This window comes from Sorex fumeus, unplaced genomic scaffold (genome assembly GCF_029834395.1).
Source record: "Sorex fumeus unplaced genomic scaffold, SorFum_2.1 ptg000095l, whole genome shotgun sequence".
Lineage (NCBI taxonomy): Eukaryota > Metazoa > Chordata > Mammalia > Eulipotyphla > Soricidae > Sorex > Sorex fumeus.
In genome coordinates this window covers 54,695-78,181 of record NW_026606152.1, presented here as the reverse complement: position 1 = coordinate 78,181, position 23,487 = coordinate 54,695, and the positions used below count along the sequence as shown (strand labels likewise).

The 23,487-nt window shown below is 58.6% G+C and overlaps 1 protein-coding gene across 1 annotated transcript in view; it reads left to right on the top strand.

Moving 5' to 3' along the window:
• MED27 (mediator complex subunit 27) overlaps positions 1-23,487 on the top strand; it is a 133,303-nt gene that overhangs the window by 89,845 nt on the left and 19,971 nt on the right. The window contains exon 4 of the mRNA XM_056132928.1: positions 6,028-6,121. Within this exon, the coding sequence (XP_055988903.1) occupies positions 6,028-6,121 (94 nt within the window). The remainder of the gene's footprint in view (positions 1-6,027; positions 6,122-23,487) is intronic.

Sequence of the window (23,487 nt, the reverse complement as noted above, 5' to 3'; positions counted from 1 at the left end):
GTCCCCCTGCCATTCTGCCCTCTGCACGGCATGGCCCTGGTATTCCTTTCTGTTTCCAGGAGACAGAGGGGGCGGCCACTGCACTGCCTGAGCTCTGGGACACGCCCGCTGCCCAATGCTCTCTCCAGCAAGAGATGTGGGGAGGAAGGAACTGGCCTGCCACCCCCCTCAGGGCCCCAGCAAACCCCCCACATGCTGCCCTGGCAGCCCCTGTGCCCCACGGGGGCGTGCTGCAGGGCTGCGGCCCCTGCTGTCCTCACCGAGGCCACTGTGGGCAGTGTGGGGCAGTGGGCAGATTCACTGTCCGCAGCTCGGAGCACTGCTCCTGTGGCACTCCTGTCCTGGCCACAGGAGAGGGAGGCTTCACCTGCTCAGGTGGCCACCTAGTACCAGTCACTGCATCCAGGCAGAGGCAGCGCGGGGGGTCGGACTGGCCTCAACCACATCTGGACGCCGGTGCAGAGACTGAAGCTGCCTCCAGTGGCGCAGGAAAAGTGTGTCGGGACTCAGGAGAGGGCGTGGGAGCCGGGGGTGGGTGGGTCCCCTTGTCTGTGGTCCCCAGTGCCTCTTCCCAAGTGGCACCTTCTCCCATGGGAGCGAGCAGGGCTGCGGGCTGTGGGCCCGGGCTGTCTGTTAATAGCCTCCCACAGGTGGGGGCTGGCGGCCGTCCCAGCACACTGCTGGTGGGTGTTTCCCTTTTGGGGAGGGGTCAGCACAGGGCCATCTGCCCGGCCGACTATTTTAGAACATCCACCACAGTAGTTGGCCCTAGATTTCGAACGCAGCTGGTCGCTTTCGAAGCATCATTCCCGTTCTGGGGTCGCGTGCATCTTTGCACGGGGTTTTGCCACGCTGACGGGCTTGGCAGCGCTGAAGGGCTGGTGTGTGGGAGCCGCAAACCTGTCCGCGTGCAGGGCCTGCCAGGCTGCGGCTCCGGCTTCCTTTGAGGTTGGTGGGGAGGTTCACCCAGTCACTGCCACTGTTGGGGGCTCGCGGGTGACCCATCTGCCCCTCGGACCAGCTGTGCTCGGTGCACTCCTTAACTGAGGTTCTCCGTGGCTGGTTGGAAACACCCCTCCCTCCCTCGTTCAGCGAGCCCTTGGGGAAGGCGGGCGCAGGACGGGCTCGGACTTCAGCGTCCCCTGTCTCAGGAGACACAGAGGCCACGCGATGTGCCCAGGAGGGCCTCCTGAGGACGTGTCCTCAGCCAGACCCGGGCTTTGAGAGATGCTGGGGCAGAGGGAGTCTCAACGGGGCACCTTGAGAGCCCCGGAGGGGGCAGGATGTGCCAGGCAGAAGGTGCGCAGGGGCTGTGGGGGGGAGTCCCCCCCAGGGGGCCCCGCGGGGCACAGACTCAGGTCCCCACAGAGCAGTGCTGCAGCGGGCATGGCTTTCTGGACATGTGGCTTCAGAGCCCCAGATCCCGAGGACAGCGTTTCCTCAGGCCCGCGGGAACATGCAGAGGGGACACGGAAGATGGGGATCTCGGTTGCCAGAGTGTTCTTGAAGGGCTCTGCAGCCAGGGAGATGCGCGGGCCGTCACAGCCGAGAGAAAGGCCCCGCGTCTCCTTGTGCTCACAGTCGGACAGGCGGGATGGGTCTGTCATTGTTCCTCGAGGGTCCCCGCAGCCCCCGGCGACCCCTGGTCCAAGGGCAGCACCAGGGGCCGTGTCTTGGCCCACGCCCCGTGCTGCCGGGAGAAGCAGCCACGTTCTTGGTCGTGGAAGGGCCTCTGTCGTGTGAACGGGAACAGCAATCTCTCCGAGTTATTACCCTGCTAACAGGTTGACAGATCTGTGCAAATTGTGACTCACTGCTCAATTTGGCACGGAATTAATGTCTTTCTGCGCGCGCCTGCTCGCGTGCGCACGGCCTCGGCCGCCGAGCGTGTCTGCCTGATGCGGAAGGTAGAAGTCAGAGTGACTTGAGCCTCCCGCGGCACTAGCGGAGCGGATGTGCCGCGTGGGAGCGCGACCACTGCTCTACCTGGCCCGCGCGTGCTGCACGAGAGCAGGGCACACGCTCGTGCCAAGGTCGTGGGGGGCCGGGCCTGCTCCCCGCCGCCCCCTCGTCCTGGCCCGCAGCTCAAGCCTTATTCTTCTGCCAGGGCCGCGGCGTGGGTTTGTCGTTTGAAGGCTGGTCTGGTTGAAAATGAAATGTTTTGATTTTTGCTTCTAGGATTTAGACGTTGTTTTCCTCTGCTGAAGACGCAGCTGAGTCTCCCTTCTTTTTGGGCAAGTGCAAAATGTCACCTGGAAAAGGGAAATTTGCATCTTCAAGTTAGGCAGGTGAAAGGAAAACGCTCCTTGAAGCTCTTTTTTGGCAGAGTAAAATCTTCACATCGATTTTTTTTTTTTCCTGAGCTTCAATCTGAAGCATGTCGGTTGGGAAGGAAACAAGAAAAATATGACAGCGACCCTGAGCCGCGAGCCTGCGTCCTGGGCTGTGTTTCTCCCCCCTGCCTGCCTGATGGGCCCCTCCATTCAGGAGCGTGGGTGGCCAGGTCCATCTGTCCTGAGGCCCCACCCACACGTCCCGCAGCTGACGGGGGTCGTCCCTCGACTGCCCTTCCGCCTGCTTTCTGGGATGCCAAAGAGAAAGTTTCCAGAAAGTGTTTTGGGACCCTTCACGCTGGACAGCGCAGGGAGGGAGTGACCGGCCCTCCCAGGACAGCTGACCTGGGTCCTGCCTATGTGGTAGCACCTGGTTGGAGGCAGAGATGGGAAACCAAGTATGCCTGCCTGCCCACCCAACACCTGCCCATGTCACCCACTCCTTCTGGCATCAGCCAGGGCAGCCATGTGGTGGTTCCCCCCACCCTGGCACCAGTCAGTGGGGCCCTGGCTGTGTCATGAGGGGCGAGAGGTCAGAGGGTGTCCACCTCTCGCTTAGTTCTCCCAGAAGGCACTTTCTCCCCCCCACCCCGGTTTTTTTTTTTTTTAGGGTCACACCTCGTGATGCTCAGGGATTACTCCTGGCTCTGCACTCAGAGATCACTCCTGGCGGTGCTCAGAGGACTCTGGGATGCCGGGGATCGAACCCGGGTCAGCCGCATGCAAGGCAAACGCCCTCCCCGCTGTGCTATCGCTCCGGCCCTGAAAGGCGCTTTCTAACCTGTTCTGAAAACCAGCCTCACAGGAGGGACCAGGACGAGAGCACACGGGGAGGGTACCGGCCTTGCACATGCCTGACCCGCATTCCATCCCCGGCATCCCATAGGGTCCCTGAGCACGACAGGTGTGCCCTGGGCCAGGATGCCAGTGGAGCCCCCCCCCCCATGCCTGGGTTTGAGCCCCAGAACCTCAGAGGTCCGCACAGAGATGAAAGGCAGCTCTTGGGGTCCTGAGCTTCGTCTCCGGGGCCCCGGGTGGCAGAGAGCTGCAGAGAAGCCCCCGTTTCTGTCTTTCCCAAAGGTGCCTGTCCTGACCCCACCTCTGGGGCTAGGGGTGGTAGTCACCATTGAGGGGGGGCTCTCTGGGTTTTGTTTGTTTATTTATTTATTAGATTTTTGGTCACACCCAGCAATCCTCTGGGGTTTCTCCTGGCTCTGCATTCAGGAATTCCTCCTGGTGGTGCTCAGGGGACCATATGGGATGCCGGTGACTGAACCCAGGTTGTCCAGGTACAAGGCAAACGCCCTCCCTGCTGTACTATCGCTCTGGCCCAGGGAGCTTTTTGACTAAAGAAGGCAGATTCCAAGGGGTCACTAGGTGATATGTGTGTGTGTGTGCATGCATGCGTGCGTGTGTGTGTGTGTTTGTGTGTGTGGTGTATGTGTGTGTTGAATGAGAAGCAGTGGTGATGGGCCCGATCTGTCTGGCAACCTCCCTTGTGTTAGAGGGATAGCAGCGTCCTCCCTCCACCCCCTCTTCTCGGTACCAAACGCTCTCCAGCCCTGCGCCCTTCTCTGGCCTCTCCGCGTCACTCTGTGCCAGCTGATGGGTTGGTGTTTCCACCAATAACCGATGCCCAGCGTGGCCTGTGTGCTGCCCTCTGCCCGGGGTACCAGTACTGCTGCCACACACTGGGATGGGGAGACCCCTGTCTGAGTCTCCACCCAGCCTGGTCTGTGTGTGGGCCGTGCCCCCAGGTGGGCACACTGGTGGGGGAGGGGACGGGGCATACTTCCACTGAGAGGGCCTTCCCCAGAAGACACTGAGTGATGGGTCGGGATGCAGATCCAAAGGCCCAGGAGTGACGGCGTCCCCAGGAGCCCCCTCTGTCGGCGGGGAGGGAAGTTTCAAGTCCAGTAGAGCTTAGGGATGGGATTGAAGCAGGTACAGAGGAAGGGAGCCTGGTGGATACCCAGAGGAAGCCGAAAGTTGGTGAGGATGGTGAGGACCTGGGTGGGCTCGCGACTCAGCGGTTTAAAGCTACAGGCCGGGGCTGGAGAGGTAGTACAGCGGGTAGGGTGTTTGCCTTGCACTCAGCCGAGCCGGGTTTGATTCCCAGCGTCCCATGTGGTCCCCTGAGCACCACCAGGAGTGACTCCTGGGTGCAGAGCCAGTAATAACACCTGTGCATCACCAGGTGTGACCCAAAAAGCAAAAAAATAAAATAAAAAATAAAGCTACAGGCCGGCGCCCAGAGTGGCCGGGACATCGGTCAGCCACCATGATAGAACTTCTGGTCTGCTGGATCAGGGAAGCAGGGATCAGGCTGGGGGGATCATCCGACGACGTGCACGTGTTCAGCCCAGCTTCTCTGAGTTCAGTTCCCAGATCTCTGAGCACAGAATCAGGAGTAAGCTCTGAGCACCTCTGGGTGTGGCCCATAAAAAAGGGGTCAGGGCAGGAATGAGTCCAGGTGCTTAACGCAAAACAGAAGAACGTTCAGCCAGGAGGTTGGCCATCCTGGTGATGGACGCAGGTGGTCAGAAGGGAGAAATGGGGCTGAGCGCAGTGAGCCAAGTGGGAAGCGGTGGGCGGAGCACCCAGAGAGTCCCTCTGTCCTTGTGACCAGCGGCAGAGAGGTCACGGCCAAATCCCGCTGCCCGGGAGCCAGTTCAGAGGTCACGCTACAAAGTAAACCAGCCAGGTCCTGTGAAAAGGCGCAGAGGCCCAGAGAAACCTAGTGGTCAGCATCAGGAGATGGGGTCAGGTGTTTCACAGGAAGCCCTGTTGTTCCGTTTGCGGCCATAAAGAGTCAGTCTACCCACACTGAGGTAACGCCCCTCCGGGAAGAGCCGTGGGGAGCACTCTGCCCCATCTTACTTGTGGGGAGCACTCTGCCCCATCTCGCCCATGGGGAGCACTCAGGCCCATCTCATCCGTCAGGAGCACTCTGCCTCATCTCGCCCGTGGGGAGCACTCTGCCCCGTCTCACTTGTGGGGAGCACTCTGCCCCATCTCGCCCGTGGGAAGCACTATGCCCCATCTCGCCCATGGGGAGCACTCAAGCCCGTCTCATCCATCAGGAGCACTCTGCCTCATCTCGCCCTTGGGGAGCACTCTGGGCTCATCTCGCCCATGGGGAGCACTCAGGCCCATCTCATCCATCAGGAGCACTCTGCCTCATCTCGCCCGTGGGGAGCACTCTGCCCCGTCTCACTTGTGGGGAGCACTCTGCCCCATCTCGCCCGTGGGAAGCACTATACCCCATCTCGCCCATGGGGAGCACTCAAGCCCGTCTCATCCATCAGGAGCACTCTGCCTCATCTCGCCCTTGGGGAGCACTCTGGGCTCATCTCACCCTTGGGGAGCACTCTGCCCCATCTCGCCCGTAGGGAGCACTCTGCCCCATCTCACTCGTGGGGAGCACTATGTCCCATCTTGCCCATGGGAAGCACTCAGGCCTGTCTCATCCGTCAGGAGCACTCTGCCTCATCTCGCCCTTGGGGAGCACTCTGCCCCATCTCACCCGTGGGGAGCACTCTGCCCCATATCACTCGTGGGGAGTACTCTGCCCCATCTCGCCCGTGGGGAGCATTCTGTGCCCCCATCTCACATGTCAGGAGCACTCGGACCCCGTCTTACCTGTGGGGAGCACTCCGGACCCCTGCCTCACCTGGCGCTCCTCTCTCCACAGGTATGTGGATGACGTCATCAGCCGCATTGACAGGATGTTCCCAGAAATGTCCATCCACTTATCCAGGCCCAACGGGACATCTGCCATGCTTCTGGTGAGTCCACGGGGCCGTGGGGGAGGAAGTTCTGGGCAGTTCTGGAGAACGAAGCTCTCGGGTCCTGTGCTGGGGCCACGGGGTGGCGGGGAGGCAGTGGCCGCTGGATAGCGGGTCACCGTCTCTGAGGCCCAGAGCCCTACCCACGAGGGCAGAGAGAGTGCCAGGGCTCGGGCACCTGCGAGCACCCTGCTGACCCCCCTTCCTGTCCCCACATGCCCCGCCGAGAACTCCCGGGGCCTCTCCTGAGCACCAAACCAGGAGTTGTCCCTGAGCACTGCTGGATTGGCCCGAGCACTGTCCCCAGCCCCCAGCCCCAAATCCAGGCTCTCCGGTGGCCCTACGAGGGCCCCTGAGTGCTGGCCACGGCCACAGCACTGCTCGGGGGGAGGCCGGTCTCTGCAGCAGCCCCGACTCTGCCACGCCCATATGCACCCTCGCTGAGCACCATTTGTGGCATGGCCTGAGGCCTTACTGGCCCAGCCACGTCTGTTTCGCATGTCCTCCAACGGGGTGGTCTCCCACGTGAGTCCACCTTGGAGAGTGCATTGGGGGGTGGGACAAGCAGCAGATCACCGCAGTCCTTCAGAGGCGGGCCGGCCTGAGCACTGAGGCAGGAGCAGCTCCCGGAGGCCAGGGGTTTAGAGACACACGAAGGTTGGCTGGACCTCAGGGAAGCCACGGGACCCCGCGTGGATGTCTAGCCACCCCCGACGAGCAGGGCTGGTGTGTGCCTGTGGGGGTCACTCCTCACCAAGGGCAGCCGTCGGGGCTGACCCGACGTGGGGCCCCGCGCCGGCGAGAAAGGGGGTGTCCCTTGCACATCGCCGCCGGTACAAAACCCAGTAAGAGGATGACGGTCTGTCCCCCGACTCGCAGAGGAAACGATTTGTATCTGTCTCCCAGAGCATGAAGTATTTCTGCCTCCGTTAAACAAACAGATTGTCTAAATTTTAAGATCCTCTCCGGCCGGCAGCTGAGACATAAATCCTGCTTTCGGCGCCCTTGACAGGGCCCGAAGAGTTAATGAAGACAAAAGGGAAGCGTCCTCCGAGAAATAGGCTTGTCGAGTCTTCCCGGGTCATCGGGCCCATTTCCTGCGGAGGGCTTCGGCGCGGCGCGTGGGGGCCGCAGCAGTTACTTCCACCTGAAGGGGCCGCTTTGATGTCACCCGCCTGCCAGGCTCACCGCTCCCCCAGGGACCCCGACTTCAATAGGCCGAGGAGGCGCTTGGGGCAGCGTGCGGAGGGAGGATCCCGCCCCAACCGTTCCAGAGGCCCCTTCCTCCCCGCCCGTGTGCCTCGGGGCTGCTGTCCACGGTCACTCCTGTCCCAGTGGTGGCTGTTTGCCAGGGGCCTGATTCCCTGCCCCCCCCCCCCCCCCCCACTGTTCTCACGGACCGGCCTGACCCACCTCACGTTGGGAAGTGGATTTCGTCAGAACCCGAAACTCGGGTCGTGGCTGTGCTCCCCTCCCTGCTGGCGGCTAGGACAGGGGGTCCCACGGGAGGGGCCTTGTGTAGGACAGGTGGAGGTGGGTTACGCAGCCTCGGGACCCACCAGCTGGCCCAGACCTGCCCTGACCCACTCTGCGGTGTGGATGTTGCTCCGTCAGCCGAGGTCCCGCAGCCGGCGCCGAGGGGGCTGCAGGAACGCTGGAGCGAGGCTTGATCGGGTCTTCGTTCCCTTTCCTGCTGCAACTGGCAGGTCCCAGGCACGGCCCTGAGGCACAGGGAGGTGGGGGGGGGGGGGGCCGAGGGCTGGGGCTACAGGCACCGGGCTACAGCGCAGAAGAGCCGTGGAGGCAGCCGAGGGGCCGGGCCCCGCCCAGGCTCTCCTCTTAACGGCACCACACGCCCGAACCCCTGTGCCGTCTGGAGCTCACCACTCCCACCCAGCCCAGGTCAACCCCCTGCCCCCCATGACCCGCACAGCCTGGCTGCCTTTTCATGCAGGAAAACTCCCTCCCCTGTGGCCACAAATCCCGGGTGACCCCTTCTCTGGGCTTTGTCGTGTAGCACACACACGGCCCCCCAGCCCCACTGCCTGGGACAGTGCTGATACTGTTGTCACAGTTTCTGCAGTTGCTCTTATTTGGTCATTGCTGCAGCTTTTGGGGGTTTCGGCTCCTGGCTCTGTGCTCAGGTATCACTCCTGGCTCTGTGCTTAGGCTCATTCCTGGTGGGCTCAGGGATCACTCCTGGCTCTGTGCTCAGGGATCACTCCGGCTCTGTGCTCAAGGCTGACTCCCGGCTCTGTGCTCAGGGCTGACTCCCAGCTCTATGCTCAGGGATCCATCCTGGTGGGCTCAGGTACCACCTTCAGTCGGCTCCCTTTCCCATTGGTCTTCCCTTCATTTGCAATTTCTTTCTCCTACCACTGTCTGTCCTCAGGTTTGTGGTCTGGCTTTGTCCCTCAGACCCGTTCTCCAGAGCCCCAGGCACAAGCCGTGGCCCTGACCAGGTGTGAAGGGGAGCCCTGGGCAAGGCTCTTTGCTGTGAACTGGTGCCTGAGCAGCCCTCATATCTGCCTCCCCCACTCCATAGTTCACTGCAACGGTCCCTTCTGGCTGTTGGGGGGGGGGGTGTCCGGAGGGGCTCCTGGTGGCCCTAGAGCGCCGCCCCTGCTGGCCACCGGCTCTGCTGTGTGGTGGGCTAGTGCCCCGGCTTTCCCGCCGGCGGGAGAGCAAGGACTGAAGGAGACCGACAGGCTGGACGCCGGGCCGAGTCCATGTGGCCTCCCCAGCGCTAACCCAGCTATCCCCAGCGCTGTCCCTGTTGGCTGGAGGCCCGGGGGTGGGGGAGAGCAGGGAGGGCGGGGCAGGTGCTGGGGGGCACGTTCCTTCTCCACAGGCATGTTCCTTCTCTGACCCCCGGGCCTGCAAAGCCTCCTCTGCCCCGGCCCCTGGGCCCAGCTGTGGGGCTGGAAGCCCAACACATCCTCGGCCTCGGGCTCGTGACGCCTCTTCCGCAGCCCGCAGGCTCCCCAGGTGCTGTGGCAGGCGCTCACGCGGGGCCCCCACGCGCAGCCCGCTTCCGCTCCGGAGGGATGCGCTCGCCCTCCCGAAATAAATCTGACTCTGTTGATATTTAGTTCCAGCTCATCTCCCGCCTAACATCCCATTATTAATTTTTCTCCCAACAGTCAAAATATTGTTAGATCCTGAGTCAGAGACGGGAGCGAGCAGCTGGCTGCTTGCGGCATTCAAAATATTAATCTCTAATTTCTGAGGGGGCCGCTGGGCCTGAGCACGCACGTCAAGGCGGGGAGAGGAGACTGTGGCCACCGTGGCCCTGCGCCGCAGCTCCTGACAGTGCCCGTGCCCGGGAAACGCCCGGCTGTCCCCTGCGGCTCCCACACACGCTCAGTGAACTGCCCGTGTCCTGGCCAGACACCCTCGCTTCCTTCCGGACTGTTCAGACACCATTCCGCTTTACTCCCCCTTGGTGGGCTGTGGCCGTTCCTCTGGTTCCGTCGTTCTCAGCCTGAGCGGGCCTGACAGGCGCCAAGGCCCTTGGGAGAAGCTGCAGCCTCCCAGCCGCGGTCCACAGGGCAGGTTCTGACAGCCACAAGGGTCACTGCCACCCCACAGGCCCAGCGGGGGCCGTCCCAGGTGAGCCCAGCCCTGTCCAGGTGAGCCCAGTACCTTTGGGTGACCCCACCACCTTTGGGTGAGCCCAGCCCCATCGGGTTTGCCCAGTGCTGTGGATACACTTCCCTGCGCGCGGTCGCAGGCATCACAGCAGGGCCCAGAGAGGCCGGCCCCGGGGGCAGCCTGCAGCTGGAAGCTGGCCCGAGACGGGCAGCGGGCATGAGCTGGGCTCCAGACAGACAGCACGGGCCCCGAGAGGTGGCCCTGCAGGAGAGCACCTGCCTCACACATGCCATCCTGGGCCCCATGCCAGCACCCCAGGAGTCGTTGGCCCCTGAGCACCACAGTGTGTGGTCCCAGAACAAACAAGAAAGCACAGGTCCAGACCGTGGGGCCAGCTAGGGCCACTGCCTGCCTGGCCCATCACACTCGCCCATTTCCCCCGGGGCTGAAGGATCCTCACCTCGCCCCCTGAGGTACGTCATGTGAGGTTCCCTGGGATGCGCCTCCCTCAATCTCCCCTCAAGGCAGGGCTTTAGCATCTCAGAAACCCTCAGAAACATCATCCTCAAAGTTCCGGCTCCACCTTGGTTTAAAAGTTCCTGTGAGGGCTGGAGTGTTAGCACAACGGGGAGGGTGTTTGCCTTGCACGCGGCTGACCCGGGTTCGGTCCCCAGCATCCCATAGGGTCCCCCAAATACCACCAGGAGTAATTCCTGAGTGCGGAGCCAGGAGTAAACCCCTGTGCATCGCCGGGTGTGACCCAAAAAGGAAAAAAAAATCAAGTTCACGTGACTGCCACCCCCCAAAAACAGTTTTCATTCCGTGGTTGTTTTTTAATTAAATTTTGTTCGAATAGATGGTTTAGCTGTAGCTTATTCGTTTTGCGGATATGTACATTCCGTTACATGGCTAGATCCTAATTTCGTTATCTGTTTTTTCTGTCCGCGGTCATTTGATTTGCTTCTGTTTTTTCCCTGTCTGAGGAGCAGTGTATTCTGAGCCTCCTTGTCCCTGTTCCTTTCGCCCAGGGGCTAGTTTCCTTGGCGCCGTTCCCAGGAGGGGGAGGCTGGGTTGAGACGGCGGAAGGTGATTTTGCCTTTCAAGGGACAGTCTAGAAACATTTTTCGTTGCTGCACATCTGGGGGTGGCCTAGGCGATGCCTGGCGTGTGCAGGCCAGAGGTGGCACTTTTGTACAGTGGACAGAACCCCAAGCAAGACCCCTCCGACCCCGAACTCACAGCCAGGGTTGAGATGTCCGGGCCTCGGCGCGCAAGTCTGCGTTCCCATGACAGCGCCGAGCTGTATGTCCTACGGTGGTCACAGGCCGGGTCACACGTCCCCGGGAATTCTGAGGTGATGGAAGCTTCTCCCAGACGAGGCGGGACCAAACCCATCAGCCCCAGCCCCCACAGGGCCTCTGGACTCTGCAACCATCACCACAGAGCTTGGGCCCTATTTAACATGGTCGTTGACGTGTGGGACAGCAAGGGGCTGGGGCGCCAAGGTCACGCGAAGGCCTTGTGTGCCCTTTCCTCGTTTGATGAGGGGAACAAGGAAACCCAGTTTTTATAGTTTTTCATTTTTGACAATAAAAAGCATTTTTATCAAACATGATTCCAAAGACATTGGTTTTTAAAAATACATCCAGTATTTTTTTTTTTGTCCACACCTGGTGGTGCTCAGGGCTGACTCCTGGCTCAGTGCTCAGGGGTCACTCCTGGTGGGACTTGGGACCTGTGGGGAGGTGGGCCGTGCGTAAGGCAAGCGCCCCGCCCACTTACTAGCTCTCTGGCCCAGCTGCTCTTGGGAACAGCCTGGCCCTGGGGTTTCCAGAGACTCCGGGGGGGGGGGGGGGGGGGTCATCCTCGGTTCTGCTTCTTTCTACTCGGGTGACAGGGCCAGACCCTTGCTGGGGCCCCAGCACGTAGGACGACGCGGGCGTCAGTAGCAGGGATGTTGTGTTTGTATGCTCGCCTTGCGGGACACACCAAGGCGAGGCGTGTGTGGCCTGGCCAGGGGACCTGGAACGCCAGAATCGCTCATTACAGGAACCCAGAAAGTCTCGTCAGCTTTGTTTGAGCCCCGGTTCCAACAAACCACCCTTGGTTCGAACGTTTTTGAACTATCGGGAAGATTTGAACATGGCCTGAATTTCACAGGTTGGAGACGCAGCGGTTAAGACAGCCGCATGGTTGTTGTGGCAGAGGCCGCGCTTCTCAGCTTAGCTCAGGGCGCAGGGCTGAGATCTCAGGCGTGAGGTGGCCCAGGGCAGTCCCGAGTCAGACACCGCAGTCACCAAAAGTGACCCGAGCACAGAGCTAAGGGTAGTCATGGAGCCCAGGTGGCCCCAAAACCAAAAAGGAGTGCGGAGGGCTAGTAGGTCAAAGCAGGTGCATCAAAGTCTTGAGCATTTTTTAAAAGTTGGGCGAGTTAAAGAAACTTTACTTTTGAGAGGCTAAAGTAATAGCACAGCGGGGAGGGCATTTGCCTTGCACGCAGCTGACCCAGGTTTATTCCCAGCATCCCATATGGTCCCCTGAGCACTGCCAGGAGTGATTCCTGAGTGCAGAGCCAGGAGGAACCCCTGAGCATCTCTGGGTGTGACCCAAAAAGAAAAAAAAAAACTTTATTCACAAGCACAAACAAAACCCCCAGATCAATCCCGGCCAGAAGACAAGAGTCCTGAGTACAGAAGGGAAAAGGCTCTGGACACTGTGTTGTTCTGGAGGGTTCTAGAACAGCCCCACACCCGGGCTGAGGTCGGGAAGGACAGTGCGTGGGGTGAGGCGTGAGTGATGGGGAGGTGCTGTGCGCAGGCATCAGACCAGGGCACCCAAGGGTGCTGTGTGTTCGCCTCAACCGCATTTTACCTCCAAAAACAGAGCGAACAGTAAACCCTACGTCCTGCTATGCTTGCCTTAGTACTTCGGGGCCCGCTGTATTAATACTTGCAATTTTCAACTGTCTCAAAATAAGATGACTCCAAAATAAAAATAAACCCCGTGGATAGGTGGGCAACGCGGTGAGGCTTGTGGGACCAACGGTGGCGGCTGCAGAGCCTGGCCCGTGGGAACAAGGTGGCCGCTGTAACGTGCTTTCAACTTTTTGGATGTTTGAGGACTTTTATAATAAAAATGTTGAAGGATAAACACCTCTGTGGAACAAAGGAACAAAACAAAGCGGGGGGGAAAAACCTAGTACAGCACTCCTAACTAATTCTAATGTCCTCAAGCACTTGGAAAGATGGGGAAAAAATCTTTGAATCAAAAGTTAAAAAGCAAAAGGGCAAAGCATAGCAAGAATTGACTACATATATGAGGAAGTAAATAACAAGCTGGGTTGTTTTTTGTTTTGTTTTGTTTTCTGAATTAAAGCTGAGTTCTGGGATAACCAAGGAAAATTAGATGCAAATGAAATTTAGGAAAGGGTATTAAAAAGGGGCTGGGAAAAAAACAAGAACATGAACAAAAGGAGAAAACCAGATGCAAGAGAACACGGCTGAAGCCGAACACAGCCAAGCAGAAGCATCCAGTTAAGTGGAGTCACTTAAGTCACAAGCGAAAACCGCACTGTCCAACAGAATATGTAAATCTCACCTGAGAAAAACTTCTAGAAACGGAAGGTCAGTGCACTGACCAGCTCACAGACACAACGGCATTCCAGGTATATAGTCAGGCTCAAAGAAGAAAGAAAAAGTTTCCAAGAAAACTTTTTGTTTCCCGGCAGGAAACAAAAGACAAATCATGTGCTCAACAAAATAGTATATAGGGGGCCAGAGAGATAGCCTAGTGGGTAGGGCTTCCATGCAGCCGACGGGTTCCATCCCCAGAATCCCATCTAGTCCCCCGAACCCCACCAGGAGTGATTCCTGAGCGCAGAGCCAGGAGTAACCCTGACCATCACCAGGTGTGACCCCCAAACAAAAACAGGGCAGTATCTGAAGCAACGGTGGGAAAGCATTTTCAAAGCAAGTGTGAGCTGGACCTGGGGGCGGCTCGGGCATTGCGCGTGGGAGCCCCCGAGTTCAGTCCCAGCACACAGGGTCCTCCGAGCACTGCTCTGAGCACAACTGAGCCCCTCCACGACCACCATCCCACCAATAAAGAGCCTGTCATGGACCTGTTTTTTCCAGTCTCCCACCCAGCCAGAGGGGAGCAGATTCGGGCATGTCTGCCATGGCCCCTCTTGAGGAGGCGGCAGCCCGTGACCCTCACCCGTTGGGTGGCAGGTTCCAGCCGGCCCAGTCGCTGCTGCTGAATCTGACGGTTGTAAGACGGAGACGAGGGGAGCTGAGGCCAGAGGGGGTCTGGGTGGGTGATGCGTGGGCCCACACGGAGGAAACCTAAGGTGACGAGGACCAGGATAAGGCGGACGCCAAGTAAGCGGCTGGTTTTCGTGTCTGTCGCACTGACGCTTGGGCCATGGCTGTACATGCAGCCCCCACCCCGAGTTCAAGGAGGGGACCCTGAGCATCCCCAAAAGCAGTCAAAGCACAATCTAGAATTAAAACGCTGTGATGTTGGGGCTTGTGGGTAGACAAGCGAGGTAGTAGAATAAATCAGACTAGGAATGGACACGAGGACTATGAAATGAGATCTCTGGTCAGGGAACCGTTTCGAATCAATCTGGCCTCAGTTGGAGACGCATTTAGAAAGCCGAAACGACAGAAACGCACAGGACCACCGACAAGCGGGGGGGGGGGGGGGACTCACATTCGCAACACAGATAACGGGGGCCCACAGCTCTGAGATGGTGCTTTAAATCTTGTTAAGTCAATGCAGAGACCAAAAGCAGGTTCGAAAAGGAAGAAACAGATCATTCAACCCCCCCCTCAAAAAAAATTTCCTGAAATGGTAATGAGACTTGAAAAGATGTTCAACCTTACCCATAATTAGAGAATGCAAATTCAGACTGCTCCGAGGTCCCATTTCTCAGGTACCAGGTTTGCAGAAAGGAAAAAGTATAACAACATGTTCTGCTGGTAGAGGAACCTCAGCCATACATGGGGGGCCACGGGACAAGGCGGTCATGACGGGCTTTGGGGGTGTCTGAGGGGCCCTGTCTGCTTTCATTCTTGGAGCCGACGCCGAGGGTCCAGACGTGTGAAAATGAATTCACCACGGCCCGGTTGGGGTTGGACCATGCTGGTTCTAGCCTCGACCCGGTTGGAGTTGGACCATGCTAGTCTCCCGGTTGGAGTTGGACCATGCTAGTCTCGCATGTGTGTGCCAGGGTGCGGGTGGGTGCACCCCGATGCAGCCACCAGGGTCCGCTCTGCTCCTCGTCCGTGTTTTAAGAATGAATTCGTTTTGTTCTCTCTCCTTTTGGGTGTTGTGGTTTGCAAAAGAGGCATTGAGTGGCAGTCATGTTCGGTCTATAGTCTACTGTCAGCATGCTTCTCCCATCCTGGGAGGATCCTCCCAACACCCTTTATTTGGTGCTCCCTTCTCTATCTGAGCTGCCTTTTCCCCTAGCATGTGCGGGTGGCCTCCAAGCCATGGAGTAAACCTCCTGGTACTTATCTCAGCTATTCTTGGGTGTTAGTCTCCTATTTTGTTACTTTATATTCCCCAGATGAATGCAAAGGGCTGGAGCGATAGCACAGCGGTAGGGCGTTCGCCTTACAAGCGGCCAACATGGCCGACCCGAGTTCGATTCCTCCGCCCCTCTCGGAGAGCCCGGCAAGCTACCGAGAGTATTCGATATGCCAGACACAGTAACAACAAAGTCTCCAATGGAGACGTTACTGGGCCCACTCGAGCAAATCGACGATCAACGGGAGGGCCTTTTTATGTCTATCCCTCTCTTTCTGGCTCATTTCACTTAGCATGATACTTTCCATGTAGTACCACTCATATGTAAATTTCATGGCTTCATCTTTTCTAACAGCTGCATAGTACTCCATTGTGTAGATGTATCAAAGTTTCTTTAACCAATCCTCTGTTCTCGGGCACTCGGGGTTTTTTCCAGATTTTGGCTATTGTGAACAGTGCAGCAATGAACATAGAAGTGCAGATGTCATTTCGACTGTACTTTTTCGCCTCTCCGGGATATATTCCCAGGAGTGGTACGCCCTGCCACAGAGGCAGGGTGGGGTGGGGGGATGAGGGGGTGGGAGGGATACTGGGATCAGTGGTGGTGGAGAACAGGCACTGGTGGAGGGATGGATACTCGATCATTGTATAACTGAAACCCAAGCACAAAAATTTGTAAGTCTACAATTGTACCTCATGGTGTTTCACTGTAGCACTGGAGCACTCCAGTGGGCCCAGTAACAGCTCCATAGTGATACTTGTTGTTACTGTGTTTGGCATATCAATACATCACGAGTAGCTTGCCAGGCTTTGCCATGAGGGCAAGATACTCTTAGTAGCTTGACAGGCTCTCCAAGAGGGGTGGAGGAACCGAACCCGGCAAGGCAAATGCTCTACTGCTGTGCTATTGCTCCAGCCCCGTGTTTCACTAATAAAAATTGGGGAAAAAAAAAAAAACAGAATGAATCCGTACGTGCAGGCTGTTGGAGGAAGAAGGCAGAAAGCAAGCAAAGGGTTCGGAGCTTTGGGAGCGGCGGGCGGGGCTCGGGGACGAGTGAGGAGCGTCTGGGTGGGCCTCAGCCTGCGGCGTCCACCTCTGGCACACAAATGTCACGTTCTCGAGGAATAGGTCATCGGCGAGACTGAGCATATCTTAAAAGTCGTGCAAACAGAGGCTGACGGCTCCGGGTCAGGGCCGCGTGCTCGGGGACCCGGGTGTGACTCCAGCCCTGAACAGCCCGGAAGTAACCCCCACCCCACCCCCAGCATCCCCAGCACTGCCAGCAGTTGTTCTGGTGCCCCCTAAGCACTGCCCCCTGGCCACTCTGGCCGACTCCTGCTGGGAGGGGTCCCAGACACCCTGCGCGTTGCCCCGGTGGGCTCCCCGCTCCCCCACGCCCCCCAAAATGTGGGAGGTGCAAATAGCAGTAAGTGTGGGTATATTGCAGGGGAATGACATCGCCCCTTACTCTCTGGACTGTCCTGGGCTTCCCACAGGGACGGGCGGCCCAGCGATCACTAACAGTGGAGCAGGACGTTCCCAGAAGCGGCGCTGGCCTCCTGCGGTCGGGGGGGTTGGGGGGGGAACCCATTGTTTCCTTTTCACCCCGTTCTTGCTGAGTGTGGTCACGGCCCCGGTGGCCGGCCCTGCTCGGCAGACGCCGCGTGGGGCCCAGGTTTGGGCCACTTGTCCCCCTCTGCAGGGCTGAGGCGTGAGCTCTGGGGGGCTTCCAGCGGGGTGGGGGGCCGCTCTCTCCCGAGCGATCCAGTGTTTGTTTGTTGTCCTGCAGGGTCTGCTCTCATTAATTCTGCTCTGGATTCCTTCCAGGCGCCTGCACAAATTCCTCTTCCCGAAGCGTCACTGTCCCAGGACTCTGCCTTCCTTGGGCGAGCTGGGCGCCTCTCCACCCCCACAAGGGCCTGTCCTTGTTTTCAGCGGGAAAGCCTGAGGCTCAGAGGCCCAGGAGGTCGTTCAAGGTCATGCTGCCGGCAGAGCTGGGTGAGATTCAGGCAGCTCCCAGTCCTGGTCTTGTTCCCCTCCCCCATCCTTGGGAGACCCCAGGAATGCAGGTCCAAGCGCCCCTGGCCAGGCGGGTAGCCCGAAGCCACCCGGTTTTCCTTTCGGCTTCAGAAAGAACAGTGGGTTCGACCACACAAATGCCTTCTGACTATATTTCTGACTTTCACTCTATTTTCCTTTTCGCCTGGGTTTTATCAAATGATTGTTTTGTTGATAAATTTAGTGCGCGGTTGGGACTTATCTGTAGATTGTACCTACTCTCCAAGGGAGAGAGGGTTTTATGGTTTCCATTCATTCTCATTAAAATCAGAACATTTGCATCTTAACTTTTACATCTTGTTCCAGGAATTTTAAGCAGTCTGATTGTATGGAAGTGGGTCGTATTAATTGCAAATGGGCTAGACATCTGCTCACTAACACAGAATGATTTTTTTGAAGCTCTGTTTTGTTTTTATATATGATCTACCAGCGTGATTAAGCGAGGCCTGTCTCTGATGCTGTGCAGACGAGGATTTGCAGAGACTTGCAATGTAACCATAAAAAATGGATTTAAGAGTGAACCTTTGGAAGTTCTTGAACAGGGAGCAATTAACTGCCGTAGACTTGGTAGATTTTTTTCCCCACAGCTGTCAGGGAGCCCCTGTCAGTCCTTGGCACCTCTCTGGGTACTGCGTGTGAGCCCGGGCCGGTGGGGTCCAGGCTTGGGGGGCGGGGCATGTGGCCTTCACCTTGGGGGGGAGTGAGGGACAGAACTGCAGGAGATGCGCCCAGGCTGCAGGCTGGATCAAGTCAGTTCTCTTCTGGGCACCCAGGTAACGCTGTTCCCCAGAGTGCAGTTCCTAGATTTGCAGTTAAGTCAGCCGCACCTCAAGATTGGGGGGCGCACTGGCCGGTTGCACAGAGTTGAGTGGGGTCCGAGCCTCTGATAGACTGGGGATCCCCAGGATCTCCAAGCGGAAGCCCGTGGGGGCAGTTTCCCTGTCAGACTTGCCCCTGGGACCCTTCTCCATGGAATGAACATTGTCATGGAGAATGTCCCCAGGATTCACCACGGCATCAGGGACTCGAGAACCAGTGAGGGTCTGTCATGCACTTCCTTGTGGATTCAGCTCTCCGGGCCGAGCACTCCTCTCACCATCCTGGATTTCGCTGGACCTGGCGTTGCCCAGGGCTGTAGCCTGCAGACCCGTAGTACCACTGGCCCACGGGGGAAGGAAGTGGAATGGCTGGAAGGGAGGTGGGGTACCTCCAGCCGCCCTACAGGTCTGTGTGTGCCGGAGGGCCAGCGACCCTGCAGCAGTGAGGAGTGCATGAACAGAAGCCCCCTCAGTAAGCGGCGTTTTTCCGGTACAGCGTCCCAGCCCCGACAAGCACCCGGGACCCACGAGCTCTGTCAGCGCTGGTGGGAGGAATCAAGTGCTGGGCGCTCGGAGCCCCTGCAAACAAGAGCTCCCGTCGACGCGCCATCATAGCTGTTTCGGCTTGGTTGCCAAATGTATATAATCTTTCACACCTTCTCGAATCAAAGGTTAAAACACTGAGAACTTCTCTTTTCCTGTAAATAGCAGCTGTCCCTCTCATCCCGAAATATCTCCCTGCGTGCTCCAAAGCAAATGTTCCTGGGCATTCTTCTCAGAGCGGGCATGGATTGGAACTCAAGGATGCCCACCTCTGCCTCACCACCACCCCCCCCCCTCGGAACCAGTGGCAGGAAGCTGGCAGGTGGGAGGGGGGAGGCGCTCCCTGGGAGCTGACGGGAGGGGCCGCGACCCCGAGCTCGTCACCCCTCTTCAGACGTGCGTCTGAGCACGGTGCCATCCTGCCTCCCAACCACACCCCGCCATCGCTGTGGGAAATGTCTCGTTACCCCGAGGAAGGATCACTTCTCGCCCTCGAGGTGGGGAAATCATTTAGAGCACTTAATTTGTGTTGACTCTTTATTGGCGCACCATAGCAATTAAGTTAGATTAATGAAAGGTAAATTCCAGTCTATACTTGACGAAGGGAGAAAAAAAAATCTCTTGTAAAGATCCTAATTAGTATGTGTGTTTATCTAGCCTCTCATGGCTTAATTGCATCCCGTCTTGCTATTTACAAACAGGCGTCATTAAAGAATAATAACCATTAATACAGCAGCCAGCAAGGGGTGACAGACGTGAACCGGAGGCGCAGGGACAGGTCAGAAGTCCTGGCTGGCATTCTTCTGAGTGAAGGATGGGCAGCAGTGAGGGGTCCCCACACCCTTGGCTGCCGAGAGTCGGCCGCTTTTCATTATCGCTGCTTGACTCTGGGAAGCTGAACACGCGCCTGCCGTCTTGGCCAGCTGAGTCCAGTTCTTCCCAGCCTGCGTCACGGGGCAACTGCCTTGGCATCTGTGAGGGCTCCCTGGGGGCTGTCCTGGGCGGCTCAGCTCCTGTCCCCGGGCCGCCTGGTTCCTCCATCCAGAGAGAAGCAGGTTATGGTCCTCATGACGCGCTAATAGCAGGTTCCGAGTGAAGTTGCAAAGCAACTTTGCGTCCTGTAACGGGTGCCCCCCGAGCATTTGTATCCTGTTTGAACCCGGGTTGAGGGGTAGGAAAGCCGAGAGTCCTGGTAGGAAAGCCAGAAGCAGGAGGAGGAGGGCAAACCCGGGAGCCCAGGGAGGTGACATCCTGAGCGCCGCTTTGTTGAGATTCTCTAAATCCTACTGGAGAGTAAGTGTGGAGGTGAGTCTGGCGGGGAGCCGGATTCTGGAGTCCAGGTCTCGGAGACGCCTGGGGCCAGTGTCTCAGTTTCCCCTCACCCTTCAGTCTTCGGGGCAGACTGTTTTGTGGAGGCCCTAATCAGGGTTTGCTGCTGTTTCGGGCCCTGTTAAGTCCCTCCGTTTTCCCTCGGCATTCCTGGGTGGAAGTCCACCGTTTAATTTATTTCGAATCAGATTATAGGAATTCACAGTTTTCAGTACATTTTTTTAATTTCTCTTCAAACAAACTAGAGTTTAATTTTAAACTACCGTAAATAGAAGTCCCAAACAGCCAAGTTGCCGGGTGTCCTCGCTTAGGGATGCAGCTCGCCGCCGCCTTATCACACGCCGGGCCGGGCCGGGCGCTGCCGCCCGCATTGTTGCTCCCTCGCCCCTGTTCCATTTTCAGCTCACAGAACTGTGGGGCATATTTTCCCATTCATATTAATTGGATTTTAAAGTGACCTTGGCCGTGTATTGATTTGAATTAGAATTTTTACATCAAGGTCAAGTTGGCACACGTCCGACAGTTGAAATATTAAAAAGCCAAGCGCCGCCTAACACGGTATCGACAGAAGAGGCGGGTGGGGGCGGCGCCCGGTGGGCCGTGGGGGGCAGGTGGCCTCCTCCACCTTGGGGATGGGCGCACAGGCTTTGGGGGTCCCACTCCGCCAGCTCCCCGTGGGCGTATCCCCGTTGGTCGCCCTGGGGCTCAAGCCTGAGGCCTCGGCGCTTCCTTTGTGCCCCACGTCCGGGGGGCTGCACATGGGCGTCAGGCGGCCCCTCCTGGGCTGGAAATGAGGCCGCAACCTCCCCTCACCCCAGCACCCGGCTACTTCTCAGCCACGCTGCCCGCGGCCCCTCCATCCTCCTCTCTGTGCCGGCCCTGGCTGGGCGCTTCCAGCGCTTTGCAAAGACCAGCAGAGTCTCCCGGAGTCAGTTCCGGCCACATGTGACCCCTGGCCAGACTCATGCTCCCCGTGGCCCCGTCTAGGTCAGAGCAGCGTCCGTCACTGCCCCTGCCGTGGCCACGTCTCATCTCTGGTCTCTAAAGCACCAAGAGGGACGGAGCGGGGCACCCAGTTGGATGGGAGCAGCCAGCACGTGATTGGCCAGTACCAGCTGCACCACATGCCCGAGGCCCCCGCTGCAGAGTCAGAGCCACTGGTGACCCCAGGGCACCACGAGCGAGCAGGAGCCTGGTGGGCGGCACCACCCCTGCCTACTCGGGCACCGTCTCTGCCCTACCTTGGAGGCACCATCCCTGCCTTCCTGGGCATCACCATCCCTTCTTTGCTCACCTCCACCAAATGGACTGAGTGTTGTGCTCGAATATGGTTTGTCAATAAGAGTGGAGCTGTTTCTGCTGTCTGACTGAGAGTTGTTGAAAACTGAGCCTGAGAAGCACTTTTGTCTCGGTTCCCTGCAAAGTGTGCGATGCTGTGATCCTGGGGAGTGGCAGGGGAATGTGTTTTGACCCCAGGAATGGAGACTGGGGCCTTCAGCTGCCCTGGGCCGAGGCCTTTTTCCTTTCTTTGGTTTCTGGGTCACACCCAGCGGTGCTTGGGACTTCTCCGGGCACCACTCGGGCAGGGGGAGCAGGTTGGGGTGGGGAAGAGGTCCCCGAGGGAAGCCCCTTCCCAGGGCAGCCCTGGCTTTCAGAGAGGGAGGGGTGGTTCGGGGAGGCTGAGCAGTGATGGTGTCTGATGGCCGTGAGAGCAAGTGGCCGCAGTGAAGGGCACCTGCCACCCTGTATGAGGCCAGGAGGGACTCTGGACGGTCAGGGATGCGTCCCTAGCCTCATTCAGTGTATTAATTTATTTATTTTGGGTTTGAAGGTGCTCAGGGCCGACTCCTGGCCAAACTTGGGGAACCCATAAGGGATGCCAGGGATCCAACTCGGGCTGGGCGCGTACTAGGCAAGCGCCCTCCCCGCCGTGCCCCTGCTCTGGCCCCGGGGGTCTGGTCACGGTGTAGACCAGCCGTGATCCCGGCTGCGTGTGGTCTTGGGGGTCAGAACTGATGCACTTGGCGCCGCCTCCACCTGCCTTCCCTGAGTGAGAACGTGGCTCCACAGGGCACACATGGCAAGCTGCGCCCGCCAGGCTGGCCAGGGTATCTGGCACCGTGAGGGTCCCCCCCTCCGAGGCCCAGAGCAGCTGAGCCCCCCACAGTGTCTTCTAGCACTCACAGGGACCATAGTGGGGGGGCGGGGGGGAGGGTTGAGCGAGCTCTTTGCAAAATGTGCTGCTGGGGATTGCAGCGTTTCCGTGGTAACGGCAGCCGCTCCCGTACCAGATGGTGCAGCTTCATCTCTGCTTCCCACAGCCGCTGCCAACCTGTAGCCCCTGACCGTGGGCGCTCTGCCCATGCCCAGCCTCACTGGCCGGGAGCAGCGTCCGTGTGGCCGTGCTGGCCTTGCAGACCGGGGGCTTAAGGAGCGGCGCAGGGAGGAGCCTCGTGTGCCGAGCGGGTCGAGGGCACACGCCCCTCCCCTGCGCCTGGCTGGGGCCGGCTGTTGACGTGAGTGCCCCCAACTCCAGCCCTGAGCTCCCTCACTGGCTTCCCGCCGAGGAGGCGGGCACAGAGTCAGCAGCATGGTCAGGCGCCCCGTGGCAGGTGGGGACCGAAGCCCAGTCTCTGGGCATCGGTGGGGCCTGGCCGGGGTCTCCCTAAGCTGCTCCCATCCCGCCCTCATTAGCTTCTGCTTCGGCCAGGCCGTAGAGTGACCAGAGCTCTTGCCCCTCCAGGAAGGCCACCCAAGTGACGTCCTCACGTCACGTCCCCTTCATCAGCGCCAGTGGCTCCCGGCGGTCGCTCATAGGCTGCCCGGCCACTCCCATCGGTCAGGGCCCCGGGCCAGAGCCCCCGCACGCTGCCCTTCCTGTGGCTGTGCCGGCTGACCAGGAGGGCTGACCGGCACTCCTCTTGGACTTGGTGACCAGCAAGACTTGACCACTGGCAGAGCGCTTGCAGCTCTGGGAGATCACTTAAATCACTTAACTTCCTGTTAGTCATCGATTTGCTCGAGCGGGCGCCAGTAACGTCTCCATTTGTCCCTGTCGCATGCTAGTGTAGCCCAATGGCATCTGTTCGCTCTGGGAACATGAAGAGCCTCAAACCAATCGTTCATGATCTTGACAAAGAAGTCTGACCATCTGGTAGGTGGGCGGCCATGCGGTCTTTTGACATCCCGTGGAATCCAGTCAGTAACAGCTCTAGTCCAGCAGTCGTCTTTAAATCTCATTACGTGACCAGCCCATCTGATTTTCGACACCTTGGCAAATGAGACAGCGTCCCTGATCCTTGATCGTCGACGGATGTCAGAACTCCGGATTCTTTCTCTCACTTGAGTGAAACATGATATTCCAAGCATAGCTCTTTCTATTCTTCTTTGGGAGACCTGAATGGCATTCTCATCTTGTTTGCGTAGGGCCCAGGTCTCTGAGGCATATGTTAATGCAGGAAGAACAGTGGAATCAAAGAGATGTGCCC